This window comes from Ascaphus truei, chromosome 10 (genome assembly GCF_040206685.1).
Source record: "Ascaphus truei isolate aAscTru1 chromosome 10, aAscTru1.hap1, whole genome shotgun sequence".
NCBI classification, from domain to species: Eukaryota; Metazoa; Chordata; class Amphibia; order Anura; family Ascaphidae; genus Ascaphus; species Ascaphus truei.
This window is the reverse complement of record NC_134492.1, coordinates 39,003,349-39,025,994: the sequence shown is the minus strand read 5'-3', so window position 1 is coordinate 39,025,994 and position 22,646 is coordinate 39,003,349. Positions and strand designations below refer to the sequence as shown.

Below are 22,646 nucleotides of genomic sequence, written 5' to 3'. Positions count from 1 at the left end.
AGGGAGGAGGGATGGAGGGAGGGAGGGAGGAGGGAGGAGGGAGGGAGGGAGGGAGGGAGGGAGGAGGGAGGAGGGAGGGAGGAGGGAGGGAGGAGGGAGGCAGAACGGACACTGCAGAAGGAGGCAGACATGGGAAAATGGAAGGGGGGGTAGGGGTGCGATGGCAGCGGTGGTAGAGGGGGATTAGAAGAGGGGGTAGGGGTGTGCTGGAAGGGGGGGGTAGCGGGGGGATTGGGGTGTGATGGAAGGGTGGTAGGGGTGGGAGGAGGTAAGGGGGTAGATAGAAGATGGGGTAAGGAGAGGTAGCTGTGGGAAGGGTTAGCTCAGTAGAGAAGAGGTTTAGAATTTGGGTAGAGGGATAGACTAAGACTAGACTAAGGTCTAGACAGACAGAGGAGAGTGAAAGAGCAGAGAGTCATAGTATAGAGATACAGAGGGAGGCTGCAACAGTCAAGGTGGAGGGAAACTTAAAGATGCAGCAGGACTATAACACACATTTCTCTGCACACTTACACAGGGCAGAAGCAGCAGACTATGAAGCAAGGGAATGGGATGGGGGTGTTGAATGAAGTTATATAGTTATTACAAAGAGATAGTGAGGTGTTATACAAAAAGATGAATGTTATAAAGTACAAGTTTTACATTGTGGTTAGGACAATAGAAGCTAGCACCGGAGGTTAGGGGGCGGTCACGCCACTCTGGCAGTAGGTATGTTCCATGGCCCCACAAGGGTAGTCACATCAGGGCCAGTGGGGAAAGTCCCAGGGGAGAAGAGACTCCAGAAGAGTCGACACCTTCAGGCCCTAGCGGGAAGGTGCGGGAAAGAGGTGTGCTGCCCCTGGGCACAAGAGCATGGGTCCGACAGGATCAGTTATTGCTCACAGCAGAGATTGTTGAATTTGTTCGGTATGTTGTATGTTGTCTTGTGTCCCCTGTTTGTTCCTGTGAGGGTTTCCCTCCCCGTCTCCCCCGAACCCCCGCCTCTACTACGCCCGGGAACGTAATGGCAAGAATAGGTCTGCGGAAAGCCGGCTGCAGCCCCTTGACGTACTCCTGACAAGACATCAGATTTGGGTAAGCACCGTCGCACACATAACACTATGGCTGTAACTTGGGTATCATATAATGTTAAAGGCTTGAATAGTCCCGAGAAAAGGAGAATCGCATTCAAAGAATATAAAAGGATAAAAACAGACGTTTTATTTTTACAGGAGACCCACTTTAGTGCTAGGAATAACCCTCGGGTTCTGGATGTCAACTTCCGCCAGTTCTATCTAGCGTCCGCTCTTGGGGAAAAAAAAAGGAGTGGCGATACTGTTTCACAATAGCTTTCCATTTAAGGTGGATAAGGTTAAAAGAGACACGGAAGGAAGATACCTTATCTTGACGGGGACAGTACATAATAGTCGCTTAACTCTGGCTTCAGTTTACGCCCCCTGTGAAAATGACCCACAGTTCTTTCGTGCATTTTTTGCACTACTGGATAAGGTGGCAGAAGGGAATCTAGTGATTGCAGGAGACTTTAATAAAAGATTAGACCCGACATTAGATAGAGCACAACAGAGGACCAAGGACAGAACTGCAGGGGTGACGGCACTTCGACAGGGTATCAGGGACAAACAGTTAGTTGACATTTGGAGGGAGCAGCACCCTAGAGACAGAGGCTTCACATTCTACTCGCACCCGCATGACAGTTACAGCAGAATCGATTACTTCTTCATATCAAATAGACTAGTTCCGCAGATCTCCTACTCAGGAATCCATGATATTTCATGGTCAGATCATGCACCGATTGAGCTGAGGTGCTCTCAAATTAAACTGGCCAGCCCAGGAGCAAACTGTAAACTAAATGAATCTTTAATTAAGATCCCAAAAGTAGCACAAAGCATAAAAGACGAGATTTCGCAATTCTTTAAGACAAACGTAGGCAGTGTGGAGTCCCATGTCACCTTATGGGAGGCTCACAAAGCCACAATGAGAGGGGTCCTGATTAATATAGCATCAGGAAGGAAAAAAGCAAGGGAGGCCAAAATGACTCAGCTGCGAGAGAAGCTCCATGAACTCTCTATACTGCATAATCGAACGGGTAGAGAGGAGACATTAAAGGAGTTGAAGGATGTAAGGATAGAACTTAACCTACTCCTTACTTCCCAGGCTGAAAAGACACTGAGTTGGACAAAGAGGAAATTTTTCGAAAAATCGAACAAGCCAGATACCATGCTAGCTAGGAAAATTCGCAACAAACCACAAAACTACACCATCCACTCAATTAAAACTAGAACGGGAGACTTGACTTCTAATCCCAAACACATAGTTGAGGAGTTTAGAGCATATTATGAAAGATTATACGACGGGCAGAAGGTGAGGCATAACGATAAAACGAGTAAAGCTTTGGAAAAATTCTTAGCGGACTCGGGTTTGCCGAAAATAACAAGGTTGGAGCGAGAGTTTCTAGGAAAGGAGTTCACCACGGAGGAACTGCTAGATGTAGTTACAAATCTTAAACCTGCAAAAGCTCCGGGCCCAGACTGTTTTTCGAATCTATATTATAAAAATATATAGGGATTCTGTCCCCGCACTTATTACGAATGTTTAACCATATCCTAGCAGGGGGGTCCTTTTCAGACATGATGCTGCAGGCGTCTATCTCGGTGATTCATAAACAGGGCAAAGATCCCACCAATTGTCCAAGCTTCAGGCCGATCTCATTAATTAACTCAGATATCAAAATTTACTCCAAATTAATGGCCAATAGATTGAGTTCAATTCTTCCTAGGCTGATTCACCCGGATCAAGTTGGTTTTATCACAGGTAGGCAAGCGGCCGATAACACCAGAAGAATAGTAGATACCATTGACTATATTAATGCCAATAAAATCCCGGGCATCATATTAAGCCTCGATGCTGAAAAAGCCTTTGATAGAATTGACTGGCCCTACCTAGATGCCACGCTTGCAGCGTTTGGAATGGGGGACACGGTATCTTGGGCAATCAAAGCGCTATACACGAACCCGACAGCGCGGGTAATCCATCAGGGGTTCCCGTCAGGCGCACTGAAAATTAAAAGTGGTACGAGACAGGGATGCCCACTCTCGCCCTTGTTGTTCGCCCTATGCATGGAACCACTTGCAGCTCACATTCGGAGTAATAAAGATATCACAGGAATTCAAATTCACTCTCAGGAGTACAAGACCGCATTATATGCGGATGATGTTATATTGACACTGTCTAGGCTCCTGGTCTCTCTACCCAACCTCTTCGACCTCCTGGAAAAGTTTAATACGATCTCAGGGTTTAAAATCAACCAAGCAAAATCGGAAGCGCTAAACCTAAACCTTCCAAAAGACACAGAAAAACTAATAGAGATTAACTTCAATTTGAATTGGCAACGCAAAACGATTAAATACCTGGGAGTTAATCTCACAAAGGAGGTTAAGTTGTTATATAAGGCAAACTACCCTAAACTCTTGCAATCTTTGAGTAAGGAGCTGAAGGAGTGGGCGACGTATGGTATCTCCTGGATTGGAAGAATTTATAGCGTAAAGATGAACCTTCTCCCCAGACTATTATATCTTTTTCAGACACTCCCCATACCTTTAGAGAGGGCAGACTTCAAGAACATACAGGCCCAGATCTTTAAGTTCATCTGGAAAAACAAAAAGGCTAGGATACCAGCAAAAACATTAGTGAGGCCCAAAACCGCAGGCGAACTGGCGGTACCTTGCTTGTTCTCATACTATAGAGCAGCACAATTGACACAAAATATTTACTGGCACACAGACCCGAAACTACGTAGGTGGGTGGAGGTGGAGAGGGATATCTGTGCCCCACTAGAAATTCAAAATCTGATTTGGTACCCAAAACTTAGATTAAAGCAGATCTCGAGACCGCTGTCCTCAATGATCAACTCATTTGCAGTCTGGGAAGCCACCAAATTTAAATGCGCCCTGACCACGAGGAGCTCACTGATGACCCCATTATTTGGAAACCCGGACTTTGCTCCAGGGATGGACGAGGGACACTTTTTACTCTGGAAACAGAGTGGGTACGGGAGGTTGAAGGATCTGGAGGGCAGAATCACTATTCAGACATTTACACAGATTCAGTCAGATAAGGGCATTCCTAACACAGAATTCTTCAGATACCTCCAGATCCGGGCATTTTATACCAAATACACTAACCGTCCTAAAGTGACTAATTTTGAAACGCTCTGTCCACGTGGGCACGCACCACGGGGACTTATCTCTAGATTGTATAGGGAAGTGATCGATCCTGGAGAGGGCAGCAGACAGAGACTTGACTACATGACACAGAGGGAGAGGGATCTGGGAGATACATTAGAGGACGAGGACTGGTTAGAAATCTTTGAAGCGGCAGCAAGAACCTCGATCTGCACGACATTGAAGGAGAACTCATATAAAGTTCTAATGAGGTGGTACCTCACTCCAGTTAGGCTATCTAAATTTGTACCAGGTTACTCCCCCTTGTGCCCTAGACAATGTGGAGAGCCTGGGGACTTGTTGCACATGCTGTGGTCTTGCCCTCGATTGCGCCCGATCTGCGAACAAATACAGGATTAGCTAAAGAGGATTTTGGGCCTTGAAATTCCTCTGGATCCCTGGTTATTTCTATTAAATAAACCACTGGAGGGCCTGTCGAGAGCAGGAAATAAACCATTTTGCGACAGCAATGAGGTGCGAGACAGCGGCATTGTGGAAACAAAACACGACTCCATCGATAGATAAGATTCGGAACAGAATTTGGTTCGTCTGCCAGATGGAGAAATTGACAAGTTTGGTCAATGACACTGGCTCAAATTTTCTAAAAGTCTGGTTTCCGTGGCTGGCGCAAACCGACATCACGGGGGTGAGCAATGCCACCATCTGGCTGTGATAGCGCAAGGTGAGTTCTCCTTCAACGAATGGCAGTAGTCGCACCACAAGGACGGACATAACAGATAGGGACAATTGCAGCCTCAGCTCACGTGGTTAGCTAGGACGCACGAGGAGTTCGAGAGGTCTGGACCAACGGTGGCTCACGGCAGAACCAGCAGCGGTGGCAGCGGTGGCAGCGGGGGTCCCCGCCTTCCCCATCCCCCCCATTCCCATCCCCCCCCTCCCCTGGTGTGTCTCCCCCCTCCCCCATGAGTCTTTGTGTAAGTGTGTTTATGTGTGAATTGAAGTGGCACTAAATACAGCAAAGAAGTTGACACACGTTATACTATGCTTTATAACTGCTGTATGTCTGAAAACTGAATAAAACATAAAGTTGAAAAAAAAGAGACCTCATATAGTACAGTAGGGCCCCGCTTTACAGCGTTCCGCTCATACAGCGTTTCCCACTGTATACCCATATTCATTAGGTTTGGCACTTGTTCCGTTTTTCCTGCGATTTTCAGCATGACGTGCACAGCAGCAGAGTATCCGGCTGTCACTAAGCAACAGTTTAAGCGCGTGCGCAACTCCTTGTCAGATGCCATTTGTCAGCGAAACAGTCGGTTTACAGCTCTGCATCTCTGTTTTCAAAGCACAGGACGTTCAAATATTCAGCTACCTACAGATTAGATCAGCGATGCAAAAATAGGGGGGCGCGAGACTAAGTGCGGGGGGGCGCAGGGTTTACAGAGGCCCTGCGCGCTTCCTGAAGGCACTTAAATTAAGTGCCGGGGGATCTGCAGGGCCTCTGTAAACCTAACTTACCTTGGCTCCGGCGGCTTCTCACACGCGTCGCTATGGCAACGTGACGTCATGACGGAGGTGAGGGGACCGTCGGCAGGGGAGCGCAGGGAAAAAAGTTTGCGCCCCCCCCCTGGATTACACATTTCCTGCTGACAATATCGCAGAAATCGAGCTTTCCAGATCTAACAAAATTTGAGAGACTATGCAGAAAGGGTCTGTATCAGAAGGGGTTGATCTCGGAGATATACACGGGAATAGCATCGACAACAGCCACCCAAAATCATAACTATATGTTGTAATAGGCTGAAGACCTCAATATAGAAATAGATAGGGAAGTCTGGGAGGATGTCTGGGAATCGGCAGCCAAAAAATCAATTTGAACTACAAAAGAAAATTCTATTTCAATGGTATCTAACGCCGAGTAGGCTGAGCCAGATCTTCCCAGGCGCATCTGACCTCTGTTGGAGGGGGTGTGGCGTGAGAGGAGATATGGTACACATATGGTGGGCGGGTCCAGAATATGTTGCAAGAAATCACAAAGCTGAGAGCTCCCCTGGACCCTCTGACCTTTTTGTTGGCCAAACCTATTGAAGAGTTACCGTCTCCGATGAGAAAACTAGTATCCATTGTTCTTACAGCAGCCTGCTGTTCCATAGCGGCTGCATGGAAGAAGTTAAATGTTCCGTCCAGGTATACGATAATTAAGAGAGTGAATGAGGTCAAACTCATGGAAAAGCTCTCAGCCATCGTGGGCCATCCCTTAAGGTTGGAGGAAAGGAAATTTCAGCAGCAACAAAGGAAAGGGTTCTTTACAGTAAGGGCAGTTAAAATGTGGAATTCATTACCCATGGAGACTGTGATGGCAGATACAATAGATTTGTTCAAAAAAAGGTTGGACATCTTTTTAGATGGGAAAGGTATACAGGGATATATCAAATAATTATACATGGGAAGGATGTTGATCCAGGGATTAATCCGATTGCCAATTCTTGGAGTCAGGAAGGAATTTATTTTTCCCCTTATGAGATATCATTGGGTGATATGACACTGGGGTTTTTTTGTTTGCCTTCCTCTGAATCAATAAGTAAGTATAGATATAGGATAAAGTATCCGTTGTCTAAATTTAGCATAGGTTGAACTTGATGGACCTATGTCTTTTTTCAACCTCATCTACTATGTAACTACTAGCCCAATTGAACCAAAAATTGGAACAATATTACAAAGTATGGGAACTATGTCCTAGAACCTACCCTTTGTAAGCTTCAAAGAAAAGAGGGAGACCAAATATAAAATCTCAATCGACCCTCAAGTCCTGGCTCTGGTCGGAAGCAGTCCTCCACTCCTCCGCCTCCTTCCCCCTCAGCCCTACCCCTCCCACCTCCCTACTCGTTCTCCTATCTAAAACCAAACCCTCATCCTCTCACTCCCTCTGTCAGTCCCCCTCTTTTCCTATCCCTATTCTTTATCTATTCTTTGATACAAAGAAAAGACTAGTACGGTACCAGCAAAAGCCAAAATGAAGGGTATTAGTTAACCTGACTGTTAAACGCAAAAACAGAGTTAAAAAGAGTCTGAAGCGATATAATATACTAGAATCCATGTATTAAGTCTACAAATGTATAAGGAGGATGTGAAGAGAAGGCGCTACTGCGCATGACAGAAGTCCAAACAGGTCCCGGATGGTGTAAAACAACTTTATTGACAACACACTCTGGGGGCTACACCACGATCTCCTCCTCTACGCGTTTCACCCTTGGAGATAGGGCTTCGTCTTGGAGTGAGGAGACGTGGTGCTGGCCAGACATTTAAACAGAAAAAGCCCGCGAAAAAACGGGTAGTAATCAATGTTAACCCCTTCATGCCACAGGAAATGTTTAGACACAGTGCTGCTTTTAAAGGCATAGTGACATCTTAGTATAGCCAGTATGGACATAATACATTTTAATAGTGAACATAACTTTAAACAAAGGCTAATCTATAGGCATGGGGGTGATATAAAATGATAAAAAGATGCTAGCAACATTGCTGGAGACTAATATTGGCCATTGGATCTATTATATAAAGCAGTATTTACTGATGTCTGAATATTACTATGGCATTAGTTGAAATGCATATAACATATAACTTAAGACTGTTCTAAATACTGTAAATCTGCATAAAGAACTTGATGCGACCAAGGAAGAAGATTAAAAGAAGGGGGGGGGGGGAACGGAGAAAAGGAATTGTGGGGGGGGGGGAGGAGGGAAAGGGAGGGGAGGCAGAAGGGGGGAAGGGGGGGGGAGGGGGGAGTGACAGGAAAAAGCAAGAGAAAAACACAGAATAGCAGTGCATAGCCATTGACAGTGAAACAATATACATGAGCAATATTATAATGATAATAAAAATTTAAAAAAATGAGGATATACGGTATGTTCTAGGAACCTTAACAGTTATTCGATGCATGGTGTTAATGGATACAGATTATGTATAAATCCTAATTAATTCATAAAAAACACCGTAAATCCCATTCTACATTAAGGCCATTGGGTTGTAAAGTGTTTAAAGTAAAAATCCAATGGGCCTCTCTTTGATGAAGGATTTTTTTCCGATCTCCTCCACGTGGAGGTAGGGGAATATGTTCAATGGCCATACATTTAAAGGATTTTATTGAACCCAATGGACATGTATTGAAGTGTATGGGTACTGGATGTATCATATTGCGGTTGCGAATAAGTCTCAAGTGCTCTAAGATGCGAATCTTGAGCATTCTGCTAGTGAGACCCACATATTGTTTTTTACAACCACATTGTAAAACATACACTACAAAAGATGTTTGGCAGGATATGAACGATCTGATTTTGAATTTACGTGATTCGTCACAATTGGAAAAGTGCGTAGTTTTGGTCATATAAGTGCAAATATTGCAATGGCCACATTTGTATGAGCCCAGTAATTTGGGAAACAGTGATAACCTATTGTTTTTACCAGCATCCGCCCGTAGCATGCTAGGTGATAGTAAGTTACCTAATGTTGCAGCTTTACGGAATACTATGCGTGGACCAGTGCAAGTCATTTTCTCTAATAATGGGTCCATAGATAACGTGGCCCAATGTTTGTGAATGATCGCTTTAATGGCATTAGCCTGCTCACTGAAGTTGGTAATAAAGTATGGAACATCGGAGCTGTTATGGGGCTGGTCTGAGTCAGATTCTTTCCCACTCATTTTTATTAATGAATCTCTTTCAGTACCCAGAGCTGATTCATAAGCTATGTCTAGATCCTGTTTCGCATATCCTCTTGCCAGGAATCTACTCCTCATCTCTCCCGCCCTGTGGACAAAGGCACCCAGGGTAGAACAATTCCGCCGTAAACGGAGGAACTGACCCCTCGGAATGCCCCTGACCAAAGGGCGGGAGTGACAGCTTTTTGCATGGAGTAAAGAGTTTCTTGCATTCTCTTTCCTGAAAATATCCGATTGAATTTTATTTTCGATATCGATATAAAGATTAAGATCCAGGAATTGAATTTGATGTGTATCTGACATGTGTGTAAACTTTAAATTTAATGAATTATCTGCCAGATATACCAGAAACTCTTTGAGATCTTCCTGTCCACCACTCCAGATCAGAAGCAGATCATCAATATAGCGCTTGTAGAACGCTATATGATGTCTGTAGGGATCTCCAAACACGTATCGAAAATAAAATTCAATCGGATACTACCCGTTTTTTCGCGGGCTTTTTCTGTTTAAATGTCTGGCCAGCACCACGTCTCCTCACTCCAAGATGAAGCCCTATCTCCAAGGGTGAAACGCGTAGAGGAGGAGATCGTGGTGTAGCCCCCAGAGTGTGTTGTCAATAAAGTTGTTTTACACCATCCGGGACCTGTTTGGACTTCTGTCATGCGCAGTAGCGCCTTCTCTTCACATCCTCCATTCATATCCACTGAAGGCAGCACGCGGACACCGGTGAGAGGCGCGAGCAGGACCCAGACCGGAGTGGAGAACAAAGGTAAGAGATTTTTATCTTTTTTGCCTCTCCATACACTCCGGTCACTCTAGGGCCCATTATTTGCTCCCTCACATCCAGTCACATGACGATTTGACACCGCAGGTGCTTGCTGCCAAGCTGAAGCGCAGGACAGTTACTTGCTACCTGGTACAAATGTATAAGTACTGTACCTATGTTAAAAATGCCTAAACAACTAATTTTGTTATACAAAAAAAAAAAAACAATAAAAAAAGATTTAAAAAAAACAAAAAACAGATATGCAGAGACATTTAAGAGGAGCAAAGAACTTCCAAGTGTCTAAATACCTTCTCCGCCTTGAGCAGTCTGCCTTGCACTATTTCTGGATCTGCGATGGTCTGTTGGATGAGACTAATGTACGTCTTTAAGGCCAGTTTAGCTTCTGCATGAAGAAACAGAAAATCACATGCATTACACTATGGTGGTGAACAGTCATTATAAGGGCTGGGCCTTGGGGGGTGGGGGGGGGAGTACTATACTAGCATTATAATATTTAAAACACACACGTTCAGAAGACCCTTCACATTTAACCCTAGTACATAACGGCTCATATTTACAAAGTGGTGCTAAGCCACAAAACACCTTCTGGTGCAGGAAGACGAAGTGCAAGCAACTCTTACTGCAACGAAAAAAGTCCCACTGAAAAGCAATGGGATTGTTTCAAACAGGGTGTGTTAGATATTTTATATATTAAAAAAAAAATTTAAAAAAAAATATATATTTATATAACAGAAGAGAAAGAAATCAGTGCTAGGACTAACACAAATGAAATATTATAAGTGAATAAATGGGTGACTAATAAATGCACTGACCCAGGTGAAATGAGCTAGCAGGATGCAGCCCTAATAAGGCCTATCCTGATTAAATGGAAGAAAGATAAAAGGCGTAATCCTGTGTAGCAATAAAAAACAGGAACATTTATTAATTAAGCAAGGAAGGCTAGGTGACTGAACAGATTAAAACAAAGTCAATGATGCCAATAGACACAATGAACACAATATATGACAATAAAAAACAAGAGTACTCTTGAAAATAAAAAAGAAGGGAAATGTGACCAAAAAAATGTCCAATAGCGCAAATGTAGGAGGCAGTGAGATGTGGGAGGAATTGTCACTCGATAGGTAGCAAATGACTAGAGCAACAAATGGGGAGAAGTAATTGACCAGTCAGATAATAGATTGCGGATGCAAACGTGGAGAAATCAGGCTGATAATAACCTCTATAGATGGAGATAGGGGGTAGGCAAATAGCATAGGCAAGGGATTAAGGAATGGTCTCACCAAAGGATGTAACCCCCTCACACAAGACAGCTGTATTCGTTCAAGTTGAATATTCACTCGTGTCTCTGCTTGATGTCAGACTCAGCCAGACAGACAAATGCAGCCTTCCACTTTGTTCCGCCAATATAACTGAAATGGTTGCTCTCACTCCTCACATGCGATTAGGCACTCCTCTCACAGTCAGCTGTCGGACATTTATGACGCGAACCTACGCGTTTCGTCAGCTGTTGCGCCGACTTCTTCATGGGTGAAGCTGACTGTGAGAGGAGTGCCTAATCGTATGTGAGGAGTGAGAGCAACCATTTCAGTTATATTGGCGGAACAAAGTGGAAGGCTGCATTTGTCTGTCTGGTTGAGTCTGACATCAAGCAGAGACAGAGTGAATATTCAACTTGAACGAATACAGCTGTCTTGTGTGAGGGGGTAATCCAGGAAGTGGAACAGCGTCTCCAGTGTTACCCGGATAAGCATCACATGTTCATCTCCAGCGTGATTTCGTTGGTGTGCTGACGGAGGGACGCGGAGACCGCTGTGGTCACCGCGGTTACATCCTTTGGTGAGACCATTCCTTAATCCCTTGCCTATGCTATTTGCCTACCCCCCATCTCCATCTATAGAGGTTATTATCAGCCTGATTTCTCCACGTTTGCATCCGCAATCTATTATCTGACGGGTCAATTACTTCTCCCCATTTGTTGCTCTAGTCATTTGCGACCTATCGAGTGACAATTCCTCCCACATCTCACTGCCTCCTACATTTGCGCTATTGGACATTTTTTTGGTCACATTTCCCTTCTTTTTTATTTTCAAGAGTACTCTTGTTTTTTATTGTCATATATTGTGTTCATTGTGTCTATTGGCATCATTGTGTTTGTTTTAATCTGTTCAGTCACCTAGCCTTCCTTGCTTAATTAATAAATTTTCCGTTTTTTTATTGCTACACAGGATTGTGCCTTTTTTCTTTTTTTTATATATATATATATATATATATATATATATATATATATATATATATATATATATATATATATATATATATAACCTGCTTTGCCATTAAGACCAGCCTCACACTGATGATACCCATCAAGGTTGAAACATGTATGTGAGTAGGTCAAATGGCTTTGCAACTCATCCCAGCCTCTGTTTAAAAGCTGTGTTTAAAACAGCATGCATTGGCTTGAGGATTGGCTTGTGTAATACGAGCTTGAGACAAAAGGTGGCACTGAGTGCTCATTTGCATGTCATTTCCCAGAATCCCTTGTTGCAGTGGAAGCGCTGTATGCTGGGTGACAATGGGGAAAGACAGGGTTGCAGACCTGTCTAAGACATGCAAATGAACATACAGTAATATTTACAGTTTATATATATATATATATATATATATACACAGTGCTTGACAAATCACCCAAAAATCTACTCGCCGAACCAAAAAATCTACTCGCCACCTAGTCCCGCCCCCAACCCCGCCTCTAGTCCCGCCCCCAGCCACGCATTTTAAAAAAAGCCATAAATTAAATAAATTGAATAAATTCCTAGTAAGAACATTCGTTTTTGATATTAGTTTATTTATTGTATTACATTATACTACAATTAGTCCTTGGTGTGTGTGTGTGTGTGTGTATAAATGTCGAATCTAGAAAAAAAAAGCCAGATGTGGATGACTAGTTTCCTGCACCCCTTAACTAGTGCCTGGATGCCCCCGCTGCACAATATTTAAAGCAGCAATCCCGTCTGGGATCTTACCTGATCCGCAGACCCTCAAAGTCCAGGTACCCTCATTCCCGCAATGTTATACATTGGAGGGGAGGTGTTCGTTACCTGTCTTCTGGGTTAGGGGGGGTTCGATGTCTTCCGTGTGAAGCTTGAGTCAGATCTGGAAGTAAGCAGTATAGGTTATTTCAGTGTAGTATAGGGCAGTTAAGATATCCAGATCCATAGTGGGGGAGAGAGCGAGAGTGTGTAGGGGAGAGAGAGAGAGAGTGTGTGGGGGAGAGAGAGAGTGTGTGGGGGAGAGAGAGTGAGAGAGAGAGAGTGTGTGGGGGAGAGAGAGTGAGAGAGTGGGAGAGAGAGAGAGAGTGGGAGAGAGAGAGAGTGGGAGAGAGAGAGAGAGTGGGAGAGAGAGAGAGTGGGAGAGAGAGAGAGAGAGAGTGGGAGAGAGAGAGAGTGGGAGAGAGAGAGAGAGGGAGAGAGAGAGTGGGAGAGAGAGAGAGAGTGGAAGAGAGAGAGAGAGAGTGGGAGAGAGAGAGAGAGTGGGAGAGAGAGAGAGAGAGTGGGAGAGAGAGAGAGAGTGGGAGAGAGAGAGAGAGTGGGAGAGAGAGTGGGAGAGAGAGAGAGTGGGAGAGAGAGAGAGAGTGGGAGAGAGAGTGGGAGAGAGAGAGAGTGGGAGAGAGAGAGAGAGTGGGAGAGAGAGAGAGAGTGGGAGAGAGAGAGTGGGAGAGAGAGAGTGGGAGAGTGGAAGAGAGAGAGAGTGGGAGAGAGAGAGAGTGGGAGAGAGAGAGTGGGAGAGAGAGAGAGTGGGAGAGAGAGAGAGTGGGAGAGAGAGAGAGTGGGAGAGAGAGAGAGTGAGAGAGAGAGAGTGAGAGAGAGAGTGGGAGAGAGAGTGAGAGAGAGAGTGGGAGAGACAGGCAGAGAGAGAGTGGGAGAGACAGACAGAGAGAGAGTGGGAGAGACAGACAGAGAGTGGGAGAGAGAGAGAGAGAGTGGGAGAGACAGAGAGAGAGTGGGAGAGACAGAGAGAGAGTGGGAGAGACAGAGAGAGAGTGGGAGAGACAGAGAGAGAGTGGGAGAGACAGAGAGAGAGTGGGAGAGACAGAGAGAGAGTGGGAGAGACAGAAAGAGAGTGGGAGAGACAGAGAGAGAGAGTGGGAGAGACAGAGAGAGAGAGTGGGAGAGACAGAGAGAGAGAGTGGGAGAGACAGAGTGGGAGAGACAGAGTGGGAGAGACAGAGTGGGAGAGAGAGAGTGGGAGAGAGAGAGTGGGAGAGAGAGAGTGGGAGAGAGAGAGTGGGAGAGAGAGAGTGGGAGAGAGAGACAGAGAGAGAGACAGAGAGAGAGACAGAGAGAGACAGATAAAGAGACGTCAAGGCGCCGTGACGTTGACGCTGCTCCGCGCTGATTGGATGTTTTCAGCCGACAGTGCTCTGAAAAACAGCTTGGCTGTCGGCTGAAAACTCCAGCGCCTCAGCACGCCTGCGGACGCTCGCGTGAGCCCTCTTTCAAGGCATCCTCATTGAGTATGCAGGGGCTCAGCGCGGAGCGTCCGCACGGCTCAGCGCAGCCTGTCCTTCTATGGACTCGGCCAGAGAGACAGATAGAGAGAGACAGATAGAGAGAGACAGATAGAGAGAGACAGACAGAAAAAGAGAGATAGACAGAAAAAGAGAGACAGACAGAAAAAGAGAGACAGACAGAAAAAGAGAGACAGACAGAAAAAGAGAGACAGACAGAAAAAGAGAGACACACACAGAAAAAGAGAGACACACACAGAAAAAGAGAGACACACACAGAAAAAGAGAGACACACACAGAAAAAGAGACACACACAGAAAAAGAGAGACACACACAGAAAAAGAGAGACACACACAGAAAAAGAGACACACACAGAAAAAGAGACACACACAGAAAAAGAGAGACCCACACAGAAAAAGAGAGACCCACACAGAAAAAGAGAGACCCACACAGAAAAAGAGAGACACACAAAAATAGAGAGACACACAAAAATAGAGAGACACACAAAAATGAGAGACACACAAAAATGAGAGACACACAAAAATGAGAGACAAAAAAAGAGAGACACAGAACACACACAGAGAGAATGAGAGACAAAGACAGAGAGAGGGCGAGGGCGACAGGGAGAAGGCGAGGGCGACACAGGGAGAGGGTGACACTCACAGACACACACTCACTCTCACTCACTCAGACACTCACAGACACGCAGACACACTCACGCAGACACTCACGCAGAGACACACTCACGCAGAAGACTCACAGACACACACTCAGAGACACTCACTCACACACACACACACACACAGACAGGCACACAGACACACAGACAGGCACACACACAGGCACACACACAGGCACACAGACAGGCACACACACAGACACACAGACAGGCACACAGACAGGCACACAGGCACACAGACAGGCACACTCACAGACACACAGGCACACTCACAGACACACAGGCACACTGACAGACACACAGGCACACTGACAGACACACAGGCACACTGACAGACACACAGGCACACTGACAGACACACAGGCACACTGACAGACACACAGGCACACTGACAGACACACAGGCACACTGACAGACACACAGGCACACACTCACACAGGCACACTCACAGACACACAGGCACACTCACAGACACACAGGCACACTGACAGGCACACAGACACACTCACAGGCACACTCACAGACACACAGGCACACTCACAGACACACAGGCACACTGACAGACACACAGGCACACTGACAGACACACAGGCACACTCACAGACACACAGGCACACTGACAGACACACAGGCACACTGACAGACACACAGGCACACTGACAGACACACAGGCACACTGACACACTGACACACTCACACAGGCACACTCACAGACACACAGGCACACTCACAGACACACAGGCACACTCACAGACACACAGGCACACTCACAGACACACAGGCACACTGACAGACACACACACACACACACACACACACACACACACACACAGGCACACTGACAGGCACACACACACACACAGGCACACTGACTGGCACACTCACAGACACACAGGCACACTCACAGACAGACACACAGGCACACTGACAAACACACAGGCACACTGACAGGCACACAGACACACAGGCACACTCACAGACAGACACACAGGCACACTGACAGACACACAGGCACACTGACAGACACACAGGCACACTGACAGACACACAGACACACTCACACACACAGACACACAGGCACACTGACAGACACACAGGCACACTGACAGACACACAGGCACACTGACACACTCACAGACACACAGGCACACTCACAGGCACACTCACAGACACACAGGCACACTCACAGACACACAGGCACACTCACAGACACACAGGCACACTCACAGACACACAGGCACACTCACAGACACACTCACAGACACACAGGCACACTCAGTCTGTCACTCACACACTCACCGGGTCACACGTGGCAGCAGTGGGGTCTCCGCAAGGCAGTGGGCCCTCTCCAAGACATGGGACACACAGCGCAGCGTGGGCCTCAGCAGCAGGTCCGTCCCCCCCCCCCGAAGCGGCCGACGCCGTAGCACGCTCCCCGGACACCCCCGGGCAGCAAGCGAGGATCGGGGGCAGGTGATTAGGGGGAGATCATGGGCAGGAGGCGGACTGGCGCAGGAGGCGCGCACGGGGGAAGCTGGGTTGGCACTTCCCCCTCCGTCCCACGTGGGGTGCGGCGGGGGCTGGATCGTGCGCTTGTTTTGGGCTTTCCCCTCCGTCCCACGTGGGGAGCGGAGGGTGCGGGGGGGGCTGGATCACGCGCTTGTTTTGGGCTTCCCCCTTCGTCCCACGTGGGGAGCGGAGGGTGCGGGGGGCTGGATCGCGCGCTTGTTTTGGGCTTCCCCCTCCGTCCCACATGGGGAGCGGAGGGGGGAGGGTGTGGGGGCTGGATCGCGCGCGGGGCTTGGTTTGGGCTTCCCCCTCCGTCCCACGTGGGGAGTGGGGGGGGGAGGGATGCGGGGGATTCTGGGTTGCTGGGGGGAACAGGCAGCGCAAATGGCAGGACACTCTGCTTGCCCTGTGCACGCGCGCCGGGACCACAGGATTTGCCGCCATTTTTTTTAACTTTTTTTTTTAACCCAATCAGGGAGGGGGATTATTTATTTATTTATTAAAAAAAAAAAAAAAAATTGGCACGAGCAGGGGAATTCATAGAGCTGCAGCACGGGTCGCCAGCTGCCTAAATCCACTCGCAACGGGCGACTGGTTATCATTATTTGTCGAGCACTGTATATATATATATATCATAGCCTCCCGGTTGCTACTTCTTTTTCCTGGGCCCTTCCAGTGTCCTGTTAGGAGCAGGCAGTGGAGGGGTTAATTCCTTCTTTAGGCTCTATGTGTGTATTACAGACTTGGATACATTGGGAGCATGTGGGGGACATCGGGAGCCATCAGAGATATGTGGGGGGCATCGGAGGCATGTGGGGGACATTGGGGGCATGGGACAGTACTTACGTGCTCACGAAGGATCACAATAGAAAAGTAAGGCGCTTCCATCCGCAGGCTCATGTAGAGCCTGGATGCGCGGCAAAAAACAAAAACAAAAGTCTCGTCAGAGCAATCAGATAGGATTTTTTTTTTCCAGCTGAGCGGGGGTAATTAAACAGAACCACGTGCGTTGCTTGGGCCAAATCGCCAGGGGGCAATTTCGAGTCGCCCCTGGCGACCGGGCTTGTCGAACACTGTGTGTGTATATATATATATCCTTCTGATCCAGTGAGAGATTCTGAATTGCTGAGGGAGAACTACTGCTAAGGTCACACCCTTGAAGAAGTCGGCGCAACAGCTGACGAAACGCGTAGGTTACGTCACTGTGTCCACCAGCTGATTGTGGGAGGAGGGCCGAGCAACGAGAGAGGAGTGTAGAGTGGCGAGCCGTAGTTAAACTCCCACCGGAGATTCAGAGTGGAAGGCGGCAGCTCATGTGCGGCTGTATTCAACATCTAGCAGTAACAGCAGTGATTATCTACCTGCTGCATCGTCTTTTGGATTGGAGAAAATTGGCTGTCGTGAGGGGGGTATACAGGAGACAGGACAGCGTCTCTAGTGTTACCCGGATCAGCATCACGTGATTACCTGCGTCGTGGATTTGCTGGCGCAGCTGATGGAGGGACGCAGAGACCTCTTGGGGTTCATCGCAGATACACTTATCTGGTGAGACCGTTCCTTTACCCCCCTCTGCCTTTGTCCTTTTGGATCCAATATACAGGAAACACCTATCAGCCTGCTTCTGCTACTTTATACCCACCTTGATCTACATCAGAGTCATTCCACTCCCCATCTGTTGCTTTATTCACATTCAATGCTATGCAATTAAGTGCTTTATCATCTACAAGTGCTATTCCCTCACAATAGATCTATTGGACACTTTTTGGACACAGTTTTTGGACATTTATTTTTCCTTTATTCTTTTATCCCATTTGTATTGACTTATTGTTATTTATTTATGCTTATTTTGTGTTTGTTATATCTGTTTATCCAGCAACCAAGCTTTTTTTTGCCTTTATTACATTTTTCCTTATTTTTAACAGCTATATAGGATTGCGCTTTTTTCTTTTCGTAATATATATATATATATCCAATAAAGAATATCACTTGTGAGTTGTGAGCACATTCACATGTCTTAGACAGGTCTGCAACCATGCCTTTCAACCATTATCACCTCACATACAGTGCTCCCACTGCAAGGGATTCTGGGAAATGACATGCAAATGAGCACACAATGTGTCACCTTTTGTCTGGAATATCCATTCACATGGAGCCCATTTAAGCTGATGTATCGCCGTTCACACAGCTTTTAAACATAGCATGGGACTAGCAAAGCAAGTCTAAACCACTCACAGACATGTTTCAACCTTGATGGGTATCATCAGTGTGAGGTTGGTTTATACTTGCTTTGAAATATTTCTAGGCTGGGTAGGTTTACTATACATTTTAAGTTATGGTGGGTGAAAAAGGCGACAGAAAACCTCCACCGTTTATTGGCTCTATGCTAACGGTGGAGGTTTTCTGTCGCCTTTTTCACCCACCATATTATATACATATATATATATACATATATATATATATACACATATATATATATACATATATATATATATATATATATATATATATGTATATATATATATATATATATATATATAACAAAGATCAAACAGTCAGCACTCTGATGTAAAACAAAAGGCAGTTGCTGGTCCCATAGGGATCCACATAACATACAAACCAGCCCAAAGACCAGTAAGGAGACAGCAACCAACGTGGTATAATCCAAAGAAGTCTGTATTGAAATAAACAGGTACACGAAAGCCAACGTTTCGGTCTCTCAGGGAGACCTTCCTCAGGGCCGTGCCCTGAGGAAGGTCTCCCTGAGAGACCGAAACGTTGGCTTTCGTGTACCTGTTTATTTCAATACAGACTTCTTTGGATTATACCACGTTGGTTGCTGTCTCCTTACTGGTCTTTGGGCTGGTTTGTATGTTATATATATATATACATATACATATATATATATATATATATATATATATACATATACATATATATATATATAGATATATATACATATATATATATACATATATATACACATATATATATACATATATATACACATATATATATACATATATATACACATATATATATATACATATATACACATATATATATACACATATATATACACATATATATACACATATATATACATATATATACACATATATATACATATATACATATATATATATATATATATATATATATATATATATATAAAACACACAATCTCATCCACCATCAAACCTGTTCCTTTAATAACACCATGTTTATTATTAAAACCGTGTACCTCATAATAAATACCATGCACCATATTTAAAAAGAGCAGTGATGCTTCTCCCACTGAACAAATGTTATTGCGAAACACAATTGTTTTCATAATCAAAATAAAGCAAATATAAAAGGGGTACATTGTTTTTCTTACCGGTGATATTTAAGACTTCCATAGTCTTTCTATAATCTAAGAAGCAAGATTCTCAATTTAAACAAATGTCTAGGTTCATCACGAAATAATTAAAAGCTAATTATGCCATTTTCTACAAACTCTTAAAAAGATTTTAAGAATAATGTCAAAACTTCCCCTACCATATTCCCTGCATGGAATTAATTATGCCCTCTAGCTTTAATGATTGAGTAAGTACTGCTAGGGCTGAGGTATACATGATACACAGGATTTATGACATGTTGAACAAGAGGCCCTCCCATTCGATGATATCATTGTATATGTCACAACACTCTGCCAAGGAATTTGGAATCGTGGTGATTTATGAGGTCAGAGATGACTGATGCATCCCCTTGTTGAAAGGGGCAGAGTTCCTGCCACTGTTGTGCAGTGTCTCTGATACAGTGCTTGAGGCTGCAACATTCTTCTTCAGGAGCAATGTTTTCATCTAGCTGGTCCCTTGCTGTTCATTTTTGGTTGTTTTCCATTATCAAGATGAGCTTGGGGTCTTGTGAACGGCCTTCGTGGTCGACAATAGTCTGGGATATTAGCCCAGAGGATTTGGAAATAATCCACATGCAATCCTACAGTACGGTCACCTGTCTGCCTTACCCACTGAACAGAGTATGCTGGGCTGACATCAAGGTGGACCTCTTCCAGGATTATATGCAGATACTATGTGTTCCTTGTAGAGTCCTCAGCTTTGTTGCTCTGGGTATAACCATCATCTTTCTCTGGATCCTTTACAAAAAGTCGAAACAGAAGGTAAATACCCCCTGATTTTGTGAATTTATATGACTGGATTGAACCATAGAAAAAAGCCATGTACAGTTGTTCTGTTACTGGGGTATTAGCAAACCAAGCTGTCTCCATACAGGGTGTACAAGCATTAAGCTGTCCAGCTTTTAAGTAAACAAATATTAATAACCGAAATAGATGTTTTTTTCGATGGGTCTTTTCAGAAGGTCAACCAATTTGATGGAGAGTTGTGTGGGGGCTCATTATTTTGCTCTTTTAATCCTTTTGTCTCCTCTGCAGTACCCAGTCACTGGCTTAGGCATTGCGTGTACATGCCCCCTACCCGATTACAATCTGGATGTGGATTCTACACTTTGCGAGCTGGTAGCGATCACCTCGCGCATTCTGAAGAAGCTTACGATGATGGATAAGCAGTTCTCTCACCACCGGTGCAAAATAATACGTAATCGTAAGGTCTGGAAGAGGGACGAAGAGGACGAGAACGAACATTGTCATTCGTGTCCATGCCAGCAGTACTCAGACGTAGAATAGTGCCCGATGGGAAAGAGATACTAAGCTATGGATATGTTATTGAATATTGTTATGTAGAATTGTCATACGTCAAATCTAAAAACCTAATTAAAAAAAGTTAAAAAAAAAAAATGTCCTGTTATTGGGCAATAATGTTATGATTTTTTTTTTTTTCAACTTTACTTTTATTGGGTTTTTCATGCATACATTGTATCACCAACAATTATCTCAGTAAACCCCTGTGACCCATATCTTTTAACAACACCTAACATGTATATGATCACAACTGAGGGTAACATACAATCCACAAACACGACTCACCAGACTAGACAAGACAATGAACAGACAGGGAGGAAGGTATAGGTGGGGGGGGAATATTGGGCCACTGCCTTTCTGTCCACCGTTTCGGACTCTTGGCTTCTTACCTACTCATCTGGATCCTGTCTGACTTCTAATCTAACTGTCCGTCTCTATGTGGTCGCGGATCCTGCGGATTCAAAGGAGAACGCACCTGTATCTAGGATTGCGGGTATGCTTATCCCCGGGATGTCTGTCTGGGCCAGCTAAGGCGTCCAGACTTTGAGGAAATTTGGGCCGGTGTCATTGACCAAACTCGTCAATTGCTCCATCCGGCAGACATGCCAAATTCTGTTTCTGATTTTGGGTATTACTGGTAAATCCGATTGTTTCCGCAGTGCTGCTATCTCACACCTGGTGGCTGTTGCAAAGTGCGCGAATAATTTGTGCGACACATTTGACAGACCCTGGACCCGCCTGCCCAATTGGAACAGCCACGGGTCCAGGGGGATCTCTAAACCGAGTATCCTCTGTATCCACTCTCTAATTTGTTCCCAAATCGGGGCCACCTTCGTGCAAGACCACAGCATGTGTTGTAGATCCGCGATCTCCCCGCGCTGCTTTGGGCAGAGCGGGGAGTATCCTTTGACAAATTTAGATAATTTTACTGGGGTATAGTACCAACGCATTAGGACTTTATATATGCGTTCTCCTTTAACGTGGTGCAGATTGAACTTTTCGCTGCTGCCTGCAGGATCCTGTCCCATTCCTCGTCCCCTAATGTCTCCCCTAAATCTGTCTCCCACTGTCTGATGTAACTGGACCTTGTGGTCGTCTGTGTCTCAGGACAGATCACTTCCCTGTACTTTCTAGAAGTTAGTCCCCGCGTGTCCGTATCTCTAGAACACAGCTGCTCAAAATTTGTTCTTGCTGGTCTAATTGGTAATTTGTTGTAAAAATCTCGGATCTGGAGGTATCTAAAGAATTCCTTGTTTGGGATATCCTTTGTGGATTTAATTTGCTCAAAGGTTTTTATATGTATCCTCCCCTCCAGATCCTTTAATCTTGTGATACCTGCCTGTGTCCAAATTAACAAATTACCGCTATTCAGTCCTGGAGCAAAGTCCGTGTTGCCGATTATCGGAGTCATTAGGGAGTGTTTGGTAGTGAGGTTACAGCTATTTTTAGTAGTCTCCCAGACCTTCAAGAATTGGCCATGGACTGAAGCGGAACCCCCATTTGGTTGGAGCTTCCCTTAGGGAGGCAAATCAGATTATGAAGCTCAACCGGTGCACCACAGCTTTTC

The 22,646-nt window shown here is 45.3% G+C and overlaps 1 protein-coding gene across 2 annotated transcripts in view; it reads right to left on the bottom strand.

Moving 5' to 3' along the window:
- ANKRD45 (ankyrin repeat domain 45) overlaps positions 1–22,646 on the bottom strand; it is an 83,006-nt gene that overhangs the window by 3,841 nt on the left and 56,519 nt on the right. Inside the window, exon 4 of one of the 2 annotated variants that reach the window (XM_075616695.1) lies at positions 9,973–10,067. In XM_075616695.1, the coding sequence (XP_075472810.1) occupies positions 9,973–10,067 (95 nt within the window). Of the gene's footprint in view, positions 1–9,972; positions 10,068–22,646 lie in introns of those variants that run through there. The other variant, XM_075616697.1, reaches the window with a different exon arrangement.